The sequence below is a fragment of the Microcaecilia unicolor genome, chromosome 4 (assembly GCF_901765095.1).
Source record: "Microcaecilia unicolor chromosome 4, aMicUni1.1, whole genome shotgun sequence".
Taxonomy (NCBI): Eukaryota; Metazoa; Chordata; class Amphibia; order Gymnophiona; family Siphonopidae; genus Microcaecilia; species Microcaecilia unicolor.
The window spans coordinates 152,431,307-152,455,531 of NC_044034.1; the positions used below are offsets into that span (position 1 = coordinate 152,431,307).

General features: G+C 43.2%; 1 protein-coding gene across 1 annotated transcript in view; it reads right to left on the bottom strand.

The window, feature by feature from the left end:
* Positions 1 to 24,225, bottom strand: part of SHANK2 (SH3 and multiple ankyrin repeat domains 2) — an 846,275-nt gene that overhangs the window by 659,663 nt on the left and 162,387 nt on the right. Inside the window, 1 exon segment of the mRNA XM_030200750.1 lies at positions 7,940 to 8,143. Coding sequence (XP_030056610.1) covers positions 7,940 to 8,143 — 204 coding nt within the window.

The following is a 24,225-nucleotide window of genomic DNA, read 5'->3' on the forward strand; positions in this document are numbered from 1 at the left end:
TCAATATAGTCAGGAGTCATACAGGTGACCAAGGGACAAAAGGGAAGTTCCTTCTGCAGAAAGTTTACAAGCAAGAAGCAGCGGTATCCACAACAGGCCTACCCTTAATACCAACAAGCCACAGAAATTCAGTGTCCTCTTAGATTCTGTGTTTTGTCTCATACTAGCCTCTATCTTTCTTTATTTTGTTGTCCCTACATCAAATTCCTTTCCATGTTCCCACCAAACAAGCCAGGTTACTCTGTCCACTTTCAAGTGTGGACTGAAGAGAGGTTCTGCTCAATACTACCTTTTTGGCAGTCTTCCAAGCACCACATCACGTCTCAAGCTGCTCCATTCAGATCTCTTCTTTAACTCCTCTTTCCATTGGATTATCACTAATTAAGGTCCGGTAATGTCACTGTTATTGTACCCCATTATCACCCGTGCTGGGCATTAACTGTATACCAATCCTCAGTTATCTACTGTATGATCACCATATTGTGTCAGAGCACAACGTTAAGAGACATGGATAGGAGCATTCAAGCTAAAAAAAAAAAAAAGATAGGAATCTCCCCAAAGGACCTGCTGGCAGGGCTGGCTGCTCATTCAGTTCAATGGTAGAGGCCATAATGTGTAACTGAAGTTTGCATGATCATACTCTCGTGATACCCCTGCTGCAAAACTGGTTGCGGCACCACAGCATTCAGAGAAAGAATGCAACCTCTCCAGGTGAACCCTGCTGCATGCAATGCTAGTGCCATCAGGACTATAAGAACTGTTGTCATACTGGGACAGACCAAAGGTCCATCAAGCCCAGCATCCTCTTTCTAACTGTGGCCAATCCAAGTCCATCAAGCCCAGTATCCTGTATCCAACAGTAGCCAATCCAGGTCACAAGTACCTGGCAAGATCCCAAAACAGTAAAACAAATTTTATGCTGCTTATCCTAGAAATAAGCAGTGGATTTTCCACGTCCATCTTAAAAATGGCTTATGGACTTTTCTTTAAAGAAATTATCCAAACTTTTTAAAACCCTGCTAAGGTAACTACTTTTACCACATTCTTTGACAACGAATTCCAGAGTTTAATTACACGTTGAGTGAAGAAATATTTTCTCTGGTTTGTTTTAAATTTACTACTTAGTAGCCTCATTCTGTGCCCCCTAGTCCTAGTCTTTTTGGAAAGAGTAAACAGGCAATTTATGTCTACCTGATCCACTCCACTCATTATTTTATGGACCTCTATCATATCTCCCCTCAGCCATCTCTTCTCCAAGCTGAAGAGCCCTAGCCACTTTAGCCTTTCCTCATAGGGAAGTTATCCCATTCCCTTTATCATTTCCGTCACCTCTGTATCATTTCTAATTCTGCTATACCTCTTTTTTTTTTTAGATGCAGTGACCAGAATTGCACACAGTATTCAAGGTGTGGTCACACTATAGAGTGATACAAAGGCATTATAACATTCTCATTTTTGTTTGCCATTCCATTCCTAATGATTCCTAACATTCTAATTGCTTTCTTAGCCTTTGCTGCACACTCAGCAGAGGGTTTCAATGAATCATCATCAATGACACCTAGATCCCTTTCCTGGTCGGTGACTCCTAATGCTGAACCTTGCATCATGGGGCTCATTTTCAAAGCACTTAGACTTACAAAGTTCCATAGGTTACTATGGAACTTTGTAAGTCTAAGTGCTTTGAAAATATGCCTAAAAGCTATAATTTGGGTTCCTCTTTCCCACATGCATCACTTTGTCCTGCGCCCATTAAACATCATCTGCTATTTGGATGTCCAGTCTCTCAGTCTCATAAGTTCCTCTTGCAATTTTTCACATTATTTTTGCAATTTAACAACTTTGAATAATTTTGTGTCATCAGCAAATTTAATTACCTCACTAGTTATTCTCATCTCTAGATCATTTACAAATATGTTAAAAAGCAGCGGTCCCAGCACAAACCCCTGGGGAACCCCACTATCTACCATTCTCCATTGAAAACATTGACCATTTAACTCTACTCTCAGTTTTCTATCTTTTAACCAGTTTTTAATCCACAATAAGACATTCCTTCTATCCCATGACTTTCTAATTTCCTCATGAGTCTTTCATGAGGTACTTTGTCATATGTTTTTTGAAAATCCAGATACACAATATCGAGCAGCTAACAACACATTGACATATGTTTTTTTTGCATGTGACCATTTTCTTTTCCTTTCCTGCACATGCAAACACATATACTCTATATTGAAGTATGGTAGTGTCTTCTCCCTACCCCCCCCCCCCCGAGAGTTGTGAGGGCTGAACATACCACACAGAGGGCTGTATTCAAAACAAACACCCAGTAGCCAGACTTAAATTAAAAGACTGTCACTGTGATGGCTGGGCTGAAAGGGCCCAGGGACATAAAGCTGGGGAAATCCCTGTGTAGTTATAACAACTCATGGTATCCTACCTATAAAAGCCAGTTACAACTGATTAGGAAGCCCAAAGAATACTGCCAATCCAAAAAAAAAAAAAAAAAAAAAAACAACTCAGCCGTTTTCCCTAGAACTGACTACTTTAAATAAACCCAAGCAATTTTCTAACTTTATTCTGTGTCTGTGGAATGGGTTAACCTCACTGTGCATTACCTTTAAAAAAAAAAAAAAAAGAATTTTAAGATATCAATGCCTTTTTAGAGCCATACAAATAATGAAGGGTCCCGATAACATTTTACCAAATGAATCAAATTCATTTGACACGGACAAAGACACCTCTGTTAAATAAGCACACAGAGAAGAGAATTTTAGTTAAGGACAAAGTATACATCTACTCCCCTAAAGATACACCTGAAAAAGATCCTTTTAATGATCCTCAAAACTGATTGACAGAACACAATATCTCCTATTCCCCCCACCAGAACTACCACCATTGCCAGCAACTCCCAGCAGTACCTGCCTGAGGCTCTAAACACAGTCAAAAGGGCTTAACTAAATTCTTATGCTGAGAAAACTCCAAGTGGTCACAGAAGAGCAAGAGAGGGTGACTGAATTTTTTTTCAACTGTCATTATTAGCAGCATCTAGCTCAATATATATCTTTGCAAAGGGAGTTTGTGAATTATAACAGGCCACGCTTCATGTAAATATCTGGAACAAAGCCGTTTGATGGAAGGCGAGAAAAGTTGTGCCCTAACAAAATCTGTGAATAGCCACACAATGCACATAGTACTCTTCTCTACCAACTACTAATAGCTGTGAGAGCTGGTGAAGGAAAAGTGGGAACGACTGTCAAAATAACCCATGAACTGTAAAGCTCTTATCAAGAAAATATAGGTCTTCTCATATGCTTCCTAGGTAACCTGCCAGTTTCTTACTCATTCTCCTTTTCCCATGAGATGCTAAATTTGTTGTGGCGTGAAGGACTAACCTAGTGGTTTAAATCCCATTGGCATTCCTTGGGACCTTGGGCAAGTCATTTAACACTCTATTGGCTCAGGTACAAAATTAGATTATAAACTCTCTGGGGATCACCTACCGTACCTGAATGTAACTCGCTTTGAACTACCCACTGGAAAGGCGTGAACTACATACAAAATATATAAATAAAATTTAAAATTCTTCATGGGCCACAAATAAAAGCCGAGGCATAAACCATTCACAGATGTCAACTCAGATTTATATGACAACACTGGAAGAGGCAGGGATAGTTCAAGGGTATGTAGAGGTCTACAAAGACCTTGCAACCCCACCTAATTAATTTTCAGACACCTAACCTGCTCTACCTCCAACATTTCAGTACTTAAAGTCAGTATAAGTCAGTATAAATAACCATTCCAACACCACTTGTCCTGGAAAGGTCTTGTAAAAACACATAATTGGATGTTATGCAGGTCAACTAACAAGAGCCTGTGTAGTACTTTGAAAGCTATTCTTCACATGTTTAGATCAATGGCATGCAAAGTTTTAAGGGGGTATACAATGTGGAAGTTATTTAGGTGGGACGGCAAAGAAAGTCTATAGTTATGATTTTATAACAGAAACATATGCATATTTTCTAACATCTCCAAGGCAGGCATCAGCTAACTACTTGTTCAGATCTGGGGTTTTAACCAGTGATTAAGAGAGCTATTGTGCTTCCCTTTCCAATACTTAAAATCACCTCAAAAGAAAAAAAGATTGTCACCTGACTCCTGAACTGGCTCTTTGTAAACATTTGGTTTTGCAAAATCTGGCACTTATGTGTCTAAATGCAGACACTTACACATGTAGGTTGTTTACATATGTAGAGCTGGTACTTACACATTAAAAATCCTGAGAAATGCCTCTCTTTCTTTGAACATACTCCTTGTAAATGACTGTGCCCACTGAACACGCTGTAATCTACATGTTTCCCAGGTGCTGATATATAATTTAATGGGCCTCGTGGTAAAATCAGTAGATTCCTTGCCTACTGCGCCTATGACCCAAGTTTGGAATTTTGGTCAAGTAGTTACCCTCTGACCGGACTCAGCCATCCATCAACATTTAGTCAGTAAATAAGTAACCCGACCTTAGCCATGGGGAGGGGGGGATGACTGGAGAAGGCAATGGCAAAGTCACCCTGCCAAGAAACTGTTATACAAGTGTGGCCCCAATGTCATTCGCAATTTGTTACTTGCATACAGGTGACCAACTTTACCTTTGTCTATTTATTTTACAAAAGGCTCTGGGTTCACTGAGCTTTTTGTAAAAGACCCAGGAAAATGTGCATATCCCAACCTGGATGTCCTTATTTTTGCGCTCTGTTGCGTATACACACAAACATGCCTTTATAAAATTGGCCTTAAAAACTCATCCTTATAGTGAACAAATTCTCTTGCACAAATTTATATCTGCTCCAAAAGGTGTACAATGTGTGCATGTATGCACAGATTTTATAAAATATGTATGCACAACACAACTCCAGCCAAATCCAGAAATCATATAAATCTATGCATGCTCTCGTCAGGGCACATACTTGTATATGTGGAAACTTTTATAATCAAAAAAAAAAAAAAAAAAAGAAAGAAATCAGAATTGACCACCTTACCAAAAGGCACAAACACACACTAAAGAAAAGGGGGTAGACCAATATATTGACTCAACGTGGAACTGCATTTCGGCAATTGTGCAGTCTCAAAGTTGGTAAATGCAGATAAATAAGGCACTTAATATATCCACCAATACAGCATCAAAAGCATTGCAGAACGAAAACATGATGGTTTCACTGAGCAACTTATACCTTTATGCTCTTTGGCATTTTGGTTCTACAATGCACTTGATGATGTATTAGTGGATGTATTAAGTGCCATATTTATCTGCATTTACCAACTTTGGCTGAGTGTACAATTGACTCCTGAGGCAAGCGCATGTGGCACTGAAAAGCAGTTCTGTGTCGCATCTCTTTTAGCCAATAAACCACTTGCTTTGGAACTACATTTGTCTACCCCCTTTTCTTTAGTGTTTGTGTTTGAAAATTTTATACTAGCCATTGTTTGTTTTGTCAATTTTATTATGAATGTTTTTATGAAACCCACCTAATTACACATCCTATATAATAATTCTCACCTCCAACGTTCTAATGTGCCTGGGACCGTGGCTCCCTCAGAGATGGTCTGCTAGGCAGTTTAGAATGCACTGACGTCAGTGATGTCACTGACAGCTGATTCCAAGGCAAAGGGAGGAGTAGGGAAACACGCGGAGCGTGTTTCCCTATTCCTCCCCCTGCCTGGGAAACAGGTGTCAGTGCCCCCCTCGGCACAACACCCAAGCCCCTCCGCCCCGGTGCAGCACCCAAGCCCCTACCCCCCTCGACGCATCACCCAAGACCCTCCCCCCGGCGCATCACCAAAGCCCCTACCCCCCCCCCCCGGGCACATCAACTCCCTCGCCACCCGCAGTTACCAATACTAACTCTGTCCAGCTGCTGCTGCTTCTCCTGTGGAGCAGCAGCGGCCAGTACAAAAAGAAAAAAGCCAAAAAAAGATTTTTAACCTGAAACGCGGCTCCGTAGACAGCCATCTGGCATTGGCTGTCATCACTGCAGCCGCTCCTCCCCTCCACGTCACTGCCCCTGCAGGAAGACCCCGAAGGAGCGCAGCGACGTCAGAGGGGAGAGGAGGAGCGGCTGCAGAGATGACAGCCAATGCCAGATGGCTGTCTACGGAGCCGTGTTTCAGGTTTAAAATCTTTTTTTTGGCTTTTTTCTTTTTGTACCGGCCGCTGCTGCTCAATAGGAGACGCAGCAGCAGCCGGACAGCATTAGTATTGGCGGCTGCGGGTGGCAAGGGGGTTGATGTGCCCGAGGGGGGGGGGTAGGGGCTTGGGTGATGCGCTGGGGGGGTAGGGGTTTGGGTGATGCGCTGAGGGGGGAGGGGAGGGTCGCTGGACATGGGTGGCTGCAGGGGGAGAGGAGGGTCGCTGGAAATGGATGGCTGCAGGTGGGGGCAGGGAAGAGGGAGGTGGTGAGGGGGTCCTGAGACCAGATGGGTGGCTGCAGGGGAGACAGAAGGAATGCTGCAGGGGGGGCAGGGGAAGAGGAGGGTCGCTGGACATGGGTGGCTGCAGGGGGGGCAGGGGAGAGAGGTGGGTTGCTGGACATGGGTGGCTACAGGGGGGGCAAGGGGAAAGGAGAGGAGGGTCGTTGGACATGGGTGGCTGCAGGGGGGCAGGGGAGAGGAGGGTTGCTGGACATGGGTAGCTGCAGGGGGAGAGGAGGGTTGCTGGACATGGGTGGCTGCAGGGGGGGGCAGGGGGAAGGAGAGTCGCTGGACATGGGTGGCTGCAGGGGGAGCAGGGGAGAGGAGGGTTGCTGGACATGGGTAGCTGCAGGGGAGAGAGGTGGGTTGCTGGACATGGGTGGCTACAGGGGGGGCAAGGGGAAAGGAGAGGAGGGTCGTTGGACATGGGTGGCTGCAGGGGGGCAGGGGAGAGGAGGGTTGCTGGACATGGGTAGCTGCAGGGGGGGAGGAGGGTGGCTGGACATGGGTGGCTGCAGGGGGGGGCAGGGGGAAGGAGAGTCGCTGGACATGGGTGGCTGCAGGGGGAGCAGGGGAGAGGAGGGTTGCTGGACATGGGTAGCTGCAGGGGAGAGAGGTGGGTTGCTGGACATGGGTGGCTACAGGGGGGGCAAGGGGAAAGGAGAGGAGGGTCGTTGGACATGGGTGGCTGCAGGGGGGCAGGGGAGAGGAGGGTTGCTGGACATGGGTAGCTGCAGGGGGAGAGGAGGGTTGCTGGACATGGGTGGCTGCAGGGGGGGCAGGGGGAAAGGAGGGCCGCTGCACATGCGTGGCTGCAGGGGCAGAGGAGGGTTGGTGGGGAGGGGGTCCTGAGACCAGATGGGTGGCTGCAGGGAGACAGGAAGGACGCTGCAGGGGGGGGAGATTACCTTGCTAGTGCCCGTTTCATTGCCTACTGAAACGGGCCTTTTATACTAGTTTTTTAAATAAATAAATTTCCACATGTAAAACATGCTTTACATGTGGTAAAAGATTTATAAAATTGTCCCAATCACAGCGATTTCCAAAAGCCATTTACCTGCTCTACGAGGAAACTGCCCACCCTCCCTGTAAGTAAAAGTATGTACTGCTGGTTTTTTTCATTTTTGTAGCTGTCAGGGCTTTTTTTTTTTTGCTATACTCACAGCTGCTCTTTGCCACCCATCCCTTTACCTCCAAAAGTTGCCACCCTAGGCATATGTCTGGTCTACCTAATGATAAAGCCAGCCCTGGGAAGAGGAGGATTGTGGGGTCTCTAAAGGTCAGGTATTGCAACCTATTTCCGTGTTGGTCCTTTAAAAAGCCAAAGACTCCATGATGACCGTATAAATAAATTATTACAGCATGCAGCACTTCATATAAAAGTCTGATTCTTAAACTATAAGATATGCTAAAGCACAGATTAAGAGTAATCAGTTCATCAGGGCTGCAAATGTAAGTCATTCAATTACTAGTGAAGCACCTCCAAGGAAGGAACGCCTCTGTTCATTGGCTGTGGATATTCTCTAAGAAGTCGCTCCTCATCCAAAAATTTTCCATCCCTCCCATTGCAGGCTGGCTGGAACAGCCCGTAATTGAGGGCATCTTTCAAACTCTGATTCAAAGAGCACAGAATTCGCTGTTTCGCAATCCACACAGTAGCATCAGGGTTAAATCGTATGCACTTCTGCAAACAAACAAACAAAATTAAGGTCTAAATCATTTTTATAGGTGAAGTTTCAGCTTTAGTGTAATACGATCTTTAGCTAATTACCACTGAGAATAAAAAGCAATGAAAACTCACAATAGCAAAGCAAGTGTCTAAATGAATACAGTTGATAAAAGAAAATGTTTACAGAAACCACAGTAGTGTAATTGGGGGTGGGGGAGGGGAAACAGTTACTAAACAAAGTACCCCATACATATCTCCATCTTTTCCTTTGTGTTTTGAACTGGACTACTAATATGACTAAACCAAAGCAAATGTAGAAATTTATATCTAGCCCCAACACCTTAGGCAATGAGAAGGGAAAATATGAAAATAGAGTTCACACTGTGAATTTTGATTATTATCAACCGGCTGACTGTTGGTTATTCATGGCATAATGACGGCAATTTTATAGCCAGGTGCCTAGTTGAAGGTAGCACAATATGCCTATTTCGAGACTATTTTTCTGTATAAAATACTATCATAAGTGGCTGGAAACACACTTTTATTTAAGGTGCAATCATTTAGACCAGCCCTATAGCTGGTGTAAATAACCACACTCACATTTAGTAAGGATGGGCATAAATTATAGCATTCTATAATCCAAGCATATACTTGCTCACACCACCCAAACTCTGCCCATGTGCATGCCCACAGTGAAAGCACATGCCATGAAAGCAACATGCATACTTTTACACTGCTCAGTATATTAGAAGAGGTCATTTACATACTTATATTGCCACTTATGCATGCAAATGACTAAAATACTGACATTTATGTGCACTGTTCATACCGGAAACTAGGTGCTGCTTTATAGAAGTACCTCCAATCCCCTAAATTCTGTAAATGGAACCTATAGTTCAATGCACAAATGCATGCCCAGTCATAGAAGAGGGCCAGCTACACACTTAACACAATTAGCTAATTAGGGCTTGTATTTATTTTGAAATTTATTATTTTGCATGAGATTAAATACATCTTACAAATTCTTCTAATTCTCCAATTCTATTCTAATCTATAAGCTATATAAAGGCCTGGTTTAAGAACAGTGATCATTCCCAGTCTCAATACAGTATTCTGTATAATAACAAACTTTAAATTTAACTCATCAGAACTTACTCACCCCACCCTCCACTCTATCCCCATCTCCATCCCCCCTCCCCTCCTCCCATCTCCCGCCCTCAACCCTTTGTTTAGTAAGGTCTATTCTTCTTGAATATAGCATTGACCATTTCTCACATATTTAAGATACGTCCTCTACCCCCTGGGGGTATTGTCTGCCAAAACGGGGTCCACAGTCGATAGAAGTCTTTGTCTGTGAATCTCCGTTCTCCTCTATAGTCTGCTAGTCTCTTTTCGAATTTCATGTAATCCATTAACAATCCACGCCACTGCTGCAGGGTCGGCTCTTTGTTTGTAATCCACTCTGTGAGAATAAGTTTTTTTGCTGTCATTACGGCTCTATGAGTAAATCCCTTGAAGCCTGCTAAAGTTGGTCGAACTATCCTTGGTCTTCCGAACAACAACAGCGGCCCTTTCTTCCATGTGGCGCCCCACATACTGGATGTCGTTTGTATTACTCTGGTCCAAAATCTTTGTATTTTTGAGCAAGACCAGAACATGTGCCCTAGTGTCGCGCCCTGCATCCCGCACTAGGGGCATGCACCGTCTGGAGAGACTCCCATATGGAAGGCCCTCCTTGGTGGAATGTAAGTTCTTAATGCAAATTTGTATTCCATTTCACAATATTGGACCATCTTTGATGATTTTTGCGTCGAATAAATGTATCCCTGTAGTATTTGAGGCGTTAAGGTCATTAGCAGTTCCTCCGTCCATGCCTGGGCCAGTGTCACATAGTCTATTTCTTCTGTCATGTCTCTTACATGTCTATGATGCATTGTCAAAGACACTCTACCCTGTGCCCTTAATGAAAAGGCTGAGGAAATCTCCTCCTGCACATCTTCTGTGAGGCATTCCCAGGGCAAGCTGTTTATATAATGTCTCAATTGCCAGTAGTGGAATCTATCACTTTGATCAAATGTAAACTGGGCCTGAAGCTCCACGAATGGCCTGGTTCTTCCCTCTGACGTCAAAACCTGATATAGGTATACCAGTCCTCTCTGCTGCCATTGGCTAAATCTACGGTGTAGAGTTCCCGGTGGGAATTGTGGGTTATTGCAAATTGCTTGAAATGGCGTGATTCATCCAGAAAAACCCGCTTCCAGACCGCCTTTTCTGTGGGCATTATATGAGATTGTTGTAGGACTTTAGGAGCCTGACATCCTCCCACATGCAACAAGCTACTGAAATGTATTCCCTGTGTTAAGGTAGTTTCCAAATTTGTTGCTGAAAAGTCTGAGGTTGATCTGTACCAATCAGAAATATGTCGCATGCCACTTGCTATTGTGAGATACCTGATGCTGAGCAGTCCCAATCCTCCATATTCTCGTGGTATTTGCAGCGTCCGTATTGGGAGACGTGCTTTCCTTCCCTTCCACAGAAAACGCTGTATATACCCGGTGCAAGCGTTTTTCATCTTCTTTCTTGAGAAAAAGTGGAAGGGTCTGAAATTTATAGAGCCACTTTGGTACTATCATCATGTTATAAATGGCATTTTGTCCCATAAGGGACAGTGGATATTTCTCCCACAACTGGAGTTTTATGCGAGTAGTCTCAAGCAAGGGCTCAACATTTTCTTGGTATAATTTAGCTAGGCCTTGAGGAATGTTGGTTCCAAGGTATTTAATTTTCTCTTCCACTCTGGTTATGGGACACCTTTCCTTCTCTTGCTGGGTTCCACTCGGATAGACGTCCATTATTTGAGACTTTTTTTTATTCAGCGTGAAACCAGAGACTCGCCGAAATTCCCTTGTTAGGTTCAGCAGCTGGTCCAAAGAGTTCATCGGGCGGGCTGATATTATCATCAGGTCATCTGCAAACGCTAAGGCCTTTATGGTATCCCCCCCAACTTGCACCCCGGGGATCCCCTCTGCCCTCTTTATAAGCCTCAGTAAGGGTTCTAGTGATAGGATAAACAATGTAGGGGATAAGGGGCAGCCCTGCCTGGTACCCCTGGAGATTTCAAATGATTCTGCTTTAACTCCATTTACTATCACCGAGGCAGATGGATTCGAATACAAGGATTCTATAGCTCTATAATACCAGCCCCCAAAATCCATATGTCTCAGTACTTGGAACAAATATGTCCACCCCACCTGATCAAATGCTTTTTCAGCATCAAGTGAAAATATGGACGTTGGGGTTTCTGTCAGCTGACCGGTCGCCATGGCTAAGAGCAGTCTACGCACGTTTTTGGCTGCCTGTCTAGTCTTAACAAATCCCACCTGCTCCTCGCCCACTAATCTGGGCAAAATCCCGGCCAAGCGATTCACTAGGATCCTGGCCAGTATTTTTAGGTCAACATTGAGTAAAGAGATGGGCCTATATGAATCAGCCTGACCCTCTGGTCTCCCGGGTTTCAAGATCAGGGAGATCAAGGCTGTGTTTGCATGATGTGGGAAATGACCCTCCCTAACCACTTGTTCATAGTAATCACTGATAACCGGGTAAAAAGAGTGTGGTAGAATTTTATAAAATTCCCCGGTGTACCCATCAGGGCCTGGCGCGGATCCAAGTGGTAGGTACTTTACTACTTCCTGTATCTCCCTAGCATCTAATGGTTCTTCTAGGACTGCCCGTTCACTGTCTGTTAATTTCGGGAGCTCTGCCTGTTCCAAAATTTTTTGTATTTCTCCTTCCTCTGGGTCCTCAGGCGAACTATACAATGTAGAAAACAATTGTGTCAATATCTCAGCTATCCTTTCGCTCTTATTCTGCATGAGACCCGTCTCATCTTGGAGGGCTATTATCGGCTTGCGCGGTCCCCACACCAAAACTAAGTTTGCTAACATCGTCCCGGGTCTGTTTCCAAACCTGCAAAATTTAAATTTCTGATGTGCTAGGTATCTTGCTTCGGTCATGGAGCAAAGCATTAAGCGTCGCCTGCAATGCTCGAAGCTGGTCTTTATGTTCTTGGGTCTGCTGCTTAATGTATCTAGCTTTTGCTTTTTTTTAAGTTTGTTCCAATCTCATTATTGCTATCGTTTGCTTTTTATTATGAGCGTGTACAAAGGCTATTATCTCTCCTCTGAGTACGGCTTTAGCTGCACTCCAGAACAGGCCAGGCTGATCCATGTGTTCCCTATTATTCTGAACATAGTCCGCCCATTTCTTTTTGATATGCTCTTGGAATTCACTGTTCTGGGACAAATAGTTTGGGAACCTCCAATTCCTACCCTGCTGATAGAACCCGGGTACCTCCACATCTATCCATATTATGGAATGATCTGATATCTCCTCCGGGCCTATCTCAGCAGCCCGCACCCATGGAAATGCGGTCTGGGCTATTAATAATAACAACAACAACAACCATTTCTAAAGCACTACTAGGGTTACGCAGCGCTGTACAATTCAAACATAGAAGGACAGTCCCTGCTCAAAGAGCTTACAATCTAAAAGACAAGAGAACAATCTAAAGACAAGTGAACAATCTAGAGGACGAGTGAACAGTTAATCTGATAGGGTGGATAGATTGGGGTATTTTATATTTCTCGGGCGGTTAGGCGCCGAAGGCAGCATTGAAGAGGTGAGTTTTAAGCAGAGATTTGAAGATGGGTAGGGAGGGGGCATGGCGTATGGGTAAAGGAAGATTATTCCAGGCATAGGGTGAGGCAAGGCAGAATGAGCGGAGCCTGGAGTTGGCAGTGGTGGAGAAGGGTACTGAGAGAAGGGCTTTGTCCTGTGAGCGGAGGTTGCGGGCGGGAACATAGGGGAAGATGAGGGTGGAGAGGTAGTGAGGAGCCGCAGACTGAGTGCATTTGTAGGTAAGGAGGAGGAGCTTGAATTGTATGCGATATCTGATCGGAAGCCAATGAAGTGATTTAAGGAGAGGGGTGATATGAGTATATCGGTTTTGGCGGAACATAAGACGTGCAGCAGCGTTCTGAACGGATTGAAGGGGGGATAGATGGCCGACTGGGAGGCCGGTGAGGAGTAAGTTGGAAAGTGTGCCATGTGCTCTGGAAAGGTGGGTAAAGTCTCTCTCCCCAGGGTATAAACTACGCCAAGTGTCTACCAAACTGAGAGAGCGCTTAAAGGACTTAAGTACATGCGCTCTTGGTCCTCCTCTCGAAGCAACTCTCGGGTTTGAACAGTCTGCATTTGGATCTACCACTAGGTTGAGATCTCCCATTACCAGGAGCTGCTCAGGTTTGTATGGGAGGCACAGCTGAACAAGATTAGGGTAAAATTGTGCATCATAAATATTTGGTCCATATATTCCCAGAAGTAGGAAGTTTCTCTGTTGTACCCATATCCGTACCAAAACATATCGCCCTTTTGGATCTGCTTTCACTAATTCGGACTTTGTACCTATCCCTTTTCTTATCAGCACTGCCACTCCCCTTTCCGATCCCCAGAGGATGCTGAGTGTACCTCCCCCACCCACTGTCTTTTTAGTTTGTTATGCTCCTCTGGTGTAAGTCTTGTCTCTTGGAGACATCCGATATCTACTTTCTGTCTCTTAAGATTGGATAAGATTTTTGCCCTTTTTATCGGGGTCGCTATACCTCCCACGTTCCAGGAGGCAAATCTGATGGTTTTAATGTGCTTTTAGTCTGTGGGACTCTACGTAATAAATAACATTGATATGTCAGCCTCAGGTGCCCAGCCTCACCCGAGACACTGTGGATTGTTCTGTTTACCCAGGTCTCTCTTGATGTGCTATGGGACTTCCTAGAAATATGTTGTCTCATGGTCATTGCTTGCTTACTTCCCGCGCTAAATCCCCCCTTCCTACCCTGCTGCCCTACCCTTTCCCTCCCACCCTCCCTTAACTCCCTGCTCATCCCCATACAAACCCATCTGTTCCCCCCACCTAACATATGAAAGAAATAGGGAGATCAATGATGTGGGGCTTCCCCCTCCCCCACCATTTACTGCAGCTATGGGCCCCTTTCCAATACCTTCTTTGATGACTCTGGGCCTCTGCTTTGCCTGCTGTTTAAAGCCAGGATCTGATCTCTTTAGTCCTTTATTTATTTATCCATGCTTTGCTGTGACTGAAGTGTCTCTGTCGCCCATTCTTGAGCTTTTTTTGGGGTCATGAACACTTGCCATTTGCCCTGATGATTGACTCGCAGTGTGGCGGGGTATACTAGCATGAATTTTTTATTCGCTTCTACCAATGTTGTACAAATCTGGCTGTAGGCCCTTCTCCATTCCTGTAAGGCGTAAGAGTAATCTTGGTAGATCCTCACCGGTGAGCCCTCGAAGGCCAAGGTTTCTCGTTTCAGTCGGGCACCTCTTAAAATTTCCACCTTGTGCACGAAGTTGTGTACTTTGACCATCGCCATCCTGGGTCTCTGGTTGTTGTCTATTTTCCGCCCCACCCGGTGCGCTCGCTCTAGACAAATGGCACCCATTCCGTCTGACAGCGCAAACTCGTTCTGCAGCCACTTTTCTAGTACTGAGGGCAGCAGGCGCTCTGGTATAGTCTCAGGTATGCCTACTATTCGCAGGTTGGCTCGTCGCGAGCGATTTTCAAGATCGTCAAGTTGTTGAGATTGCTTCTGCACCAGGGATCTCAATTCTTTAAGCTGTGTTGTTGTTCCGGCCCCCTCATCTTCTATGGCGGACACTCTTTGTTCTAGTTCGCCTATGCGCCTGGTCGTATCGGCAAGTAGATTTTCCACTGAAGTTAACTGGGTGGCTAGCTGCTTTAGCTAGGAATCTAGCGCCAATTTTACCGCCTCTGTTATTTGTGTCAATTGCTGAGTTGTGAACATCGGTTCTGGCGTCTCTCTCGGCAGGCTCGCCGCCATCTTGCTTTCCGCGGCGCCTCTCAGCTTCTTTCTTTACATTTTTCGGCGGCATCTTCGTGTCCAGACGAGTAACGAAGCTGTCCATGCACTCCCACTATCTGTACACTTGAAATTTGTTATTTTGAGGTTAGACGGACGTTTTTATGGCGGTAGGGAGGGTTCAGCCCGAGAGGAGAGCAATTCTACCTCCGCTCTCTTCAGCACATCATGTGATCTTCTAATTAGGGCTTGTAATAAAAGTGAATTTTATAGATTGTTTTTCAACTCTGTCTTGACCGACCAGTGCACTCAGGGTCTGTATTGTTGATTAGAAATAATTCTGTTTAAAAATGATTGTTTCACTTTGTGTGAAAATAAGTTAGAATGCACAAGATAAGACACAGCTCTAATTAATTTGGTATGTGAAGAGGAGGATGGTGCTTGTTTTTGGAAAACATGTGACCACGTTCTCACAGTATGGCTTGTTTACCTAAACAGAGAAGCATTCTGTAATTTTCCTTAGCTATGAACATGAGTTCTAAGCCTAGTAAAAAGGGGGGCATCTGATGCAGGCCTCTGTGCTGTCTGCATTGTGCAGTGAACATCAGACAGCTGCTGACCACGCCCCAAACATTTACTCACAGGCTTTGGCTTATTTCACCTCGTTTTGCTAGTGAAGTACTTTAAGTGCACACCTTAATGCACTGTAGAAAGCGTCCCACAAAATAATGAAATATAGATCAGGTCAGAACACAGATATATTATTCTTTTCCATGGCAAATAGAGCAAACCCTCAATTGAAAGACACACAAAAAAAACAACTCAACTTTCTAATGTAACTGAATAAGAGAGTGCAGGTCACAGGTACATTTAGTAGGTATGAGGGCACTGGAAAAAGCCACAAATTGAATAATTGAAGGAAATGGGGCCTAGGAAAACCAGTAAGGATTGATGGGTTAACTGCTAATTAGAGGATGAGCTCCGCTAGCTTCCTACATCATTTTCCCCTAGATCATACTTTGGAAGGGAGTAAATATAAGGTCATACTGCTTACAGAACCGTGACAAGTCCACCTTTACTTCAAATTCTTGCTCATAAAATCAAGATTAAGGTGGCTTTTTTTAAAATCCAAAATGTAACCAACAACAAAATAGCATTTCCAATTTTTTCACCTTACATACGTCATGTTGTGCACCCAGCACAGCAGAAAACTGAGAACTGCACACAAACCTGAGCAAGACAAATTAATCATAAAGGCCAAAAAACATGAGCCATATACACTTTAAAGACCTAGCCATTATTAAAAGGATAAGGTAGAAAAGCTACAGGACATAAATAGAACTAACATGATCACCCATAACACATAATAGAGGAAGAAAGGTTTGACTCAATAGCCCATTTGCTATGGAACATAGAGCACAAACCATTTGAAAATTTATTTCTAACCTATAAGGTTAAACATAAATAACACATACTGCATCATCAGCTACGTTTGCTTTTCTAACCTTCCTTTAATGGGAAATTCAGCTTAATGCAACAGTACACAATCAGTAATACTTTGGCATTTTATGAGGTGCAAGCCTTAATTATGAAGACAAGCCTACATTTACATGCCATGCAGCATTCCTGAGAATTCTTTAATCTCAAACTAATTTCCAATATAAAAGTTAAGCACATTTGAGGTTTTTGTTTTAGCTAGCAAAATGTACTTTTCTGCCTCATAGCTCATTCTATTTCACTTGTTCTTCATACCACACCCATGGTCAATAAACAACCTAGAATAGCTTACAAATAACCCCCCTTTTACAAAGCCATGTGGTAATGCCCACACAGCCCATTCAATCTGAATGCGCTGTTGCACCAGCAGCACACAGCTAGTGTAGCTTTGTAAAAAAAAAAAAAAAAAGGGGGGGGGGGGGAAGAAATGAATAAACACATGTATAGCCAAAAATGCAAATAAGCCAACAATAACACCCATCCCCCAATCATCAGTCAACCCTTCCCTCAAACCCCATTTCTATTTTTAGGAGGAAGACATGCTGGGTTTTAGGATACCAAACTTGCAGAGCTATAAACAGACATTATACAAGCATACACCAAAATACAGCTTATAATTTGATTGACAGAAGTATACTAGGGATATCTTTTATTGGAAACAAAGCAATTACAACAAAATAATCCTGTTTTATTTTGCTTTGTTTAAAAATATATATTCAACATTTCCTTAGTTTGCATTTCATTTCAAAAATAAGCCCCATTCCAAATGCAACTACAATACCTAAAGGGCCCTTTCTCCCTAACCTCGGGTCCTCATTCTCTAACCTATTTTTCCAACCACTGGGCTCTGTGAAGAATCATCACTCCTGTCTCACACATGCAGCAACAGAAAATGGCCATACATCAAACTTGCTCAAGCCTCAGACCATTTATTATTACTGCATTTGTGGGGCAGGATTGACTGTGGATTGCTGAAGCCCCATGAAAACTGCTCATGATAATTAATTGATTGATAAGCTAAGAAGTAGGAGAGGGGAAAGTGTTGGAATGTAATTGTATTTTACATGCATTGCCTGTCAGCTATTATTTCTCTGTGATTACTCTGTGACCTCTGATGTGAATTACTTAGAGAGGTCACACAGCTATGCAACTTCCTGTGGGGGTTAGACACAGCAGACACAGCAGATGCAGCACATGCAGCACATGGAGCACATGGAGCTCATGATCTCTCCTAACCTGAGAGGATCTATGGTGGTGTGAGCATCCATTACCATCTAAGCACATGGAAGGAGCTGATAATACAAATGTATAGTAATATGTATATATAAGCCTGTCTGATTATAATCTAACTGCAAACTGTGAGTAAACAGATGTTTTGTTACTTCAACTTTAAAGTGACTCAGCAGTGAATTATTCTGGGGTGTATGACAGAGAGATGAAGAAAGAAATTAACATTTCTAAAGCTGAAGCTGTGTGTACTAAAATCTGCTAATTATTTACTACAAATAATCCAACAAAAGGGTTATGGGCCCAGGGTCCAGGAATTGAAAAAGAAGAGAAATATTACCAGGCAGAAAAAAAGGCCACATTTTTCTCTTAAGTTTTAAAGGAAAGATTCAGTCTGTCTCTCTCTCCCCCCACACAGCAGACAGAAGGCTAAGAAAATGGCTGAGGGAAGAAATTCACCATTTTTCTATTCTCTCAAGGTGCCCAAATTAACTGAGTTTAATTATCAGCAGTGGGAACTAAGATTCATATGTCTCCTTCGAGCAAAAGGATTAAATATATGCTTAGACCAAGACAGAACAGCTGAAAATATGGCTGAATGGGACAATGCAAACTATTATGTGAAGTGCATGCTTTTGGAAGCTCTCTCAGAGAAACAAGCCATATTAGTGGAGGGAAAAGATACACCAAAGGACATTTTATATAAACTGAGAACTATGTATGCAACTACATATGCAAAGCAGCAACCAATTTGGCTGGCAGAGTTGAATGAAACCAAATTAAGGGATAAAAGTAAATGTAATGATCACATTATGCATCTTATGTCTTCATTTCAAAAGCTAGAACTTTCTGGAATTCCCATGTGTGATGCATTGAAAAGAGCATTTCTTTTACCTCACTATCAAAGAAGTTTGATGTTTTTAGGTCTGTAAATGAGGCCATTGAAGGGCAATCTTTTGAACAGGCAACATCAAAACTAAGGCAGGAATGCATAATAAATGATTCTGAGGAGATGTGTTCTCAAAGCAAGTCAGAGAGAAATGAAACAAATTTCTTGGCAAAGAACAGAGGAAGGCGGAGCTATGGGAAAACTCCACCCAAGGGCAAGCTGATTTGCTACTCATGTGGAAAGGAGGGACATGTATCTAAATGGTGTAAGGAAACACAAAACACTCCCTCTAGCTCACCTAAGCCAATGGAACTAAAGAATTTTCAAACCAGGAAATGTATGAAGGACAAAGATAAACACAAGGGCTTTCTAATGGCAGAAAATCTTTGACTATGGTAAATAATAATTCAAATGAAAGTACTTGGATTTTGGATTCAGGGAGCACATGCCATTTAACCAATTGTAAGAATTTCTTTCAGGAAATGTGTCCAGAGGAAGGTATTCTTAAAACTGCAAACGCAGGGACTGCTAAGATCCAAGCAAAAGGTATTGGATTCTTAAAATGCAAAGTGTCTAATGAAGTTAAAGAAATTCCTGTAAGTGATGTCTTGTATATTCCCCAAGCAGTTTGCAATATGCTTAGTGTATCTACATTAGATAAGAAGGGATTTGTGATTCATTTTGAAAACAGTAAGTGCACAATCTCTAAAAATGATGAAGTGTATGCTGAAGCTTTTATGCATAATGATGTTTATAAACTGAGCATTTCAGGTGAAGCCTCACATATGGCGCAAGTAAGGAAGAATGATGGTAAATGTAGTCCGGAAATCTGGCACCGCCGCCTGGGACATCGTGATTCTAAGGTGATCCAGGATCTTTACAGTAAGCAACTGGCCACCGGCATTCAGATAAGTGCAGATGCTGGTAATATGGAGAAATGCATAGACTGTGTTACTCAAAAAGGTGTGAGACCCTCATTTCCTGCATACACAGGAAATAGGAGTAATAAAGTGCTGGACTTAATACACAGTGACTTATGTGGACCGTTTAATATCCCATCATTGGGAAATAACAGATTTGTGCTAATATTCTTGGATGATTTCTCTAGATATTGTGTGGCCTATTTGCTGAAAGAAAAAAGTCAAGTCACAGACATGCTGAAGAAATACGTAGCCATGGTGAGCAATAAATTTGAAAGAAAACCAAAGGTTCTTCAGACCGACAATGGTGGTGAGTTCACTTCACAAAGCATGCGCACATTTCTAGAACAAGAAGGCATTCAACATATCACAACAGTAGCTTATACACCAGAGCAAAATTCTGTTGCAGAGAGAAAATTTAGGTCAATTGTGGAAATGACCAGATGTATGCTGTCAGATAGCAATCTCCCTAAAAGACTATGGGGGGAAGCCATTCTCACAGCAGTGTACCTACAAAACAGAATGCCAACTAAAGGCGCTGAGCGCACACCACATGAGACATGGCATGGTAGGAAGCCAAACCTGTCACACATAAGAACATTTGGAAGTACAGCATATGCTCATGTACCAAAGCAAAGAAGGCATAAGCTGGATTCCACAACAGAAAGGGGCATTTTAGTTGGCTATGCTCCAGGACACAAAGGATATAGAATTTTGAATCTGAAAACTGGCATTGTTGGCATAAGACATGTTACATATTTTGATGAAAACAAAAGGGTTGATAAAGGCTGGATTATCCCAGATGAGCCTTATCATCCAGAATATGAAACTAGAACCATAATAGACATGCCAGTGTATATAAATGCCATACCAAGGCAGATGTCTGAAAGCAACTCATCTGTATCTAACGAGGAACAGGTAGAGGAAACAGACACAGAAAGGATCATTGAAGAAGACAGTACAGTTGGAGAAGGGGAATCAATTGGAGAAGGACTCTCAGATATAGAGGATGCGGAAAGGTCAGACCAACCTGTTGTCAGACGCTCATCCAGGGAAAACAAAGGTGTTCCACCCCTAAGACTGTCTTACCTAACAAAGTCAGCAGAAGCTCAAGAGCCCTTAACATGGGATGAGATTGAGAAAATGCCAGCAGAAGAAGCTGCTGAATGGCATAAAGCTGCACAAGAAGAAATTGATGCATTGGATAAAAATAATACTTGGATTCTTACAAAATTACCTCCTGGCAAGAAAGCTATAGGATGCAAATGGGTATTCAAGTTAAAAAGGAATGCACAAGGAAAAGTGGAAAGGTATAAAGCCAGATTAGTGGCAAAGGGATATCTTCAAAAATATGGAGAAGATTTTGATGAAGTGTTTGCACCTGTAGTGAAACACACGACAATTAGAACACTTCTGAGCATTGCAGTCTCAAAAGGCATGCAAGTCAACCACATTGATGTGAAAACAGCGTTTCTTCATGGAGAAATAACTGAAGACTTGTACATGGAACAACCAACAGGTTTCATAAATACAAAACAAAGACAGCTAGTGTGTAAATTAAACAAAGGTCTTTATGGATTAAAGCAAAGTGCAAAATGTTGGAATGAAAAATTGCATGAAATATTGACAAATTTAGGATTTAAGCAAGGTGAAGCAGATAAATGTTTGTACACTAGGTGCACAAATGGACAATATGCATACATTTTAGCTTTTGTTGATGATCTGCTCATTGCAAGCAAAAGTGAGCAAGAGTACAAGGACATTGTAAAGTGTTTAAACCACAATGTTGAGATAAAAGAACTTGGTAATGTGTCATACTATCTTGGTATAGAAATTGAGAAACAAATGATGGTTCTTATCTTCTAAGCCAGAAGCAGAAAATAAATGAGCTTATTGAAAGTTTAGGTATGCAAGATGCCCAAGTTGTAAGCACTCCCATGATCACTGATTTTCTGAAGGATGAAACAGTAAGAGAACCTTTACCAGATAACATCCAATATAGATCAGCCATAGGTAAGCTTTTATATCTAGCTACCACATACAGGGCTGATATAGCAAATGCAGTAGGAATTTTGAGCAGAAGGGTCAGCTCACCTACCAAATCAGATTGGACTGCAGTTAAAAGGATGGTAAGGTATTTAAAGGGTACCATTGATTGTAAATTAAAGATTTCAGCCAATAGTAATCCAAAACTAATATGTTACTGTGATTCAGATTGGGCAGGGGACCATTCTAATTATAAATCCACAAGTGGATATGTGTTTATGTATGGAAATGTACAAATTTCATGGGCCAGTCATAAACAAAGTATTGTGAGTTTGTCTTCTACAGAAGCTGAATATGTGGCAGTATCGGAAGCGTGCAGAGAACTGATGTGGATTGAAAAACTTTTGCTGGATTTCGGAATAGCTGAACAGAGACCAATCCAGATAATGGAAGATAATCAGAGCTGCATCCGACTGTCACAGAATGACAAGGTTCAGTCACGCACCAAGCACATCGCAACGAAATACCACAACGTGCGAGAGCTGGCGAAAGAAGGGGTCATCAGTCTACAATATTGTCACACCAGTGAGATGACAGCTGACATCATGACCAAACCGTTACCCAGAGAACATTTTGTGAATCTGCGTATAAAGCTTGGACTTTGTATGAATAAATAATTGCATGACAGTTATGCATGAGAAGGGGTTTGTTGGAATGTAATTGTATTTTACATGCATTGCCTGTCAGCTATTATTTCTCTGTGATTACTCTGTGACCTCTGATGTGAATTACTTAGAGAGGTCACACAGCTATGCAACTTCCTGTGGGGGTTAGACACAGCAGACACAGCAGATGCAGCACATGCAGCACATGGAGCACATGGAGCTCATGATCTCTCCTAACCTGAGAGGATCTATGGTGGTGTGAGCATCCATTACCATCTAAGCACATGGAAGGAGCTGATAATACAAATGTATAGTAATATGTATATATAAGCCTGTCTGATTATAATCTAACTGCAAACTGTGAGTAAACAGATGTTTTGTTACTTCAACTTTAAAGTGACTCAGCAGTGAATTATTCTGGGGTGTATGACAGAGAGATGAAGAAAGAAATTAACATTTCTAAAGCTGAAGCTGTGTGTACTAAAATCTGCTAATTATTTACTACAAATAATCCAACAGAAAGGATCTAGGAGAAATGTTTGGTTGCTTTCTAACAGGATGGACCAAACTTTTTGTTTTGTTTTGGTTATGGGTTTTTGAAATGTTTTCTTTTCCTTTTTAAACAATTGAGAAGAAACAAAAAAAATAGAAAAAGCAAATGAAAAAAAAGAAGATGTTCTATGCATACCCTGAAAATACACTAGCTCAGCATTTCCCAAACTGTGCGCCGTGGAAAATCCTGACTTCCCTCCCACACGAACCGCTACTGAAGACAACAGCGGCAAAAAATCAAATACAAAAAAAAAAGCAAGCGCAGGGCTACAGCAGCATTCAATCATGTGCTGTCAGTTCTCTCAGTCATCTGCCCCTGGAACTGGAAGTTGACGTCAACAGGGGAAGAGGACCAGCAGCGCCAACAGCGCATGCCTGAAGGCTGCTGCGGCCCCGCGCCTTTTTTGGGGGGGTGTCAAAGCCACTGGGGACAGGGAGCAGGAGGTGTACGGGACTCACAGAGGTGACTGCCAAGGAGGCTTAGTCTTGCTTTGAAATTACACCTCAATCTGTGCCTAATGAAAACAGGAGACCGGATGAAGTCAAAAAGTTGAAGTTATACAAAGAGGAAGTTTATAATAATGGAATAAAATAGTAATCAAACATATAAACGGCAAGTGACCGTACTCACTTGCAAATGCGCGGTACAGACTTCTCTCTCTGTCCCGCCCTCGCGTCAAGATGTCATGACGTCAGAGGGCGGAACAGAGAGGGAAACTGAGTCGAATTGTCGGACGCCGCCTCGAAAGGAACATCGCACGAAACAACCTCCCCCTCCCCGCTCCTGCCCCCTCCATATCGGGCCCCCTGCACTGACCTGACAGCGCCTCTCACCTCCGTGTGGAAGCGCTGCAGGCAGCAGCAGAGCGATCTGCTGCTGCCTGTAGCGCTTTCACACGGAGGTGAGAGGCGCTGTCAGGTCAGTGCAGGGGGCATAGCACGGAGGGGGGAGGGAGTGGCAGCGATGAGGGTAGCTGGACATGGGGGGAGGGCAGGGAGCAGAGGCCATGGTTGCTGGACTTGGGGTGAAAGCAGGGCACAGAGGAGGGTTGCTGGACATAGGGGGAGGGGGGAGGCCAAGGGAACGAGGTCACTGGATATGGGGGGGGGAGGATCGGTGGATGGGGTGAGGCCAGGGGAGAGAGGAGGGCTGCAATACTCGCCCGTTTTTACGGGCTTAACGGCTAGTTATAAATCTTAATCTGTGTGCTATTTGGAGGGGCTAGTTATTGGGACACCCTGGCACTGCTATATTTGTGCAGAGAAAAAAAAATGAAGACCTGTGTGGCTGGGAAGAGGGGCGGAGACCTGTGTGGTCGAGAGGCGAAGATCAGTGTGGCCAGGGTGGGGGGTGCCGAGAAAACTTGCTCGACACGAAGGGTGCCGTGAACTGAACAAGTTTGGGAACCACTGTGCTAGCTTCATCTTTAAAGTAGAAGGACAAAATATTTTATTATTCCAATTC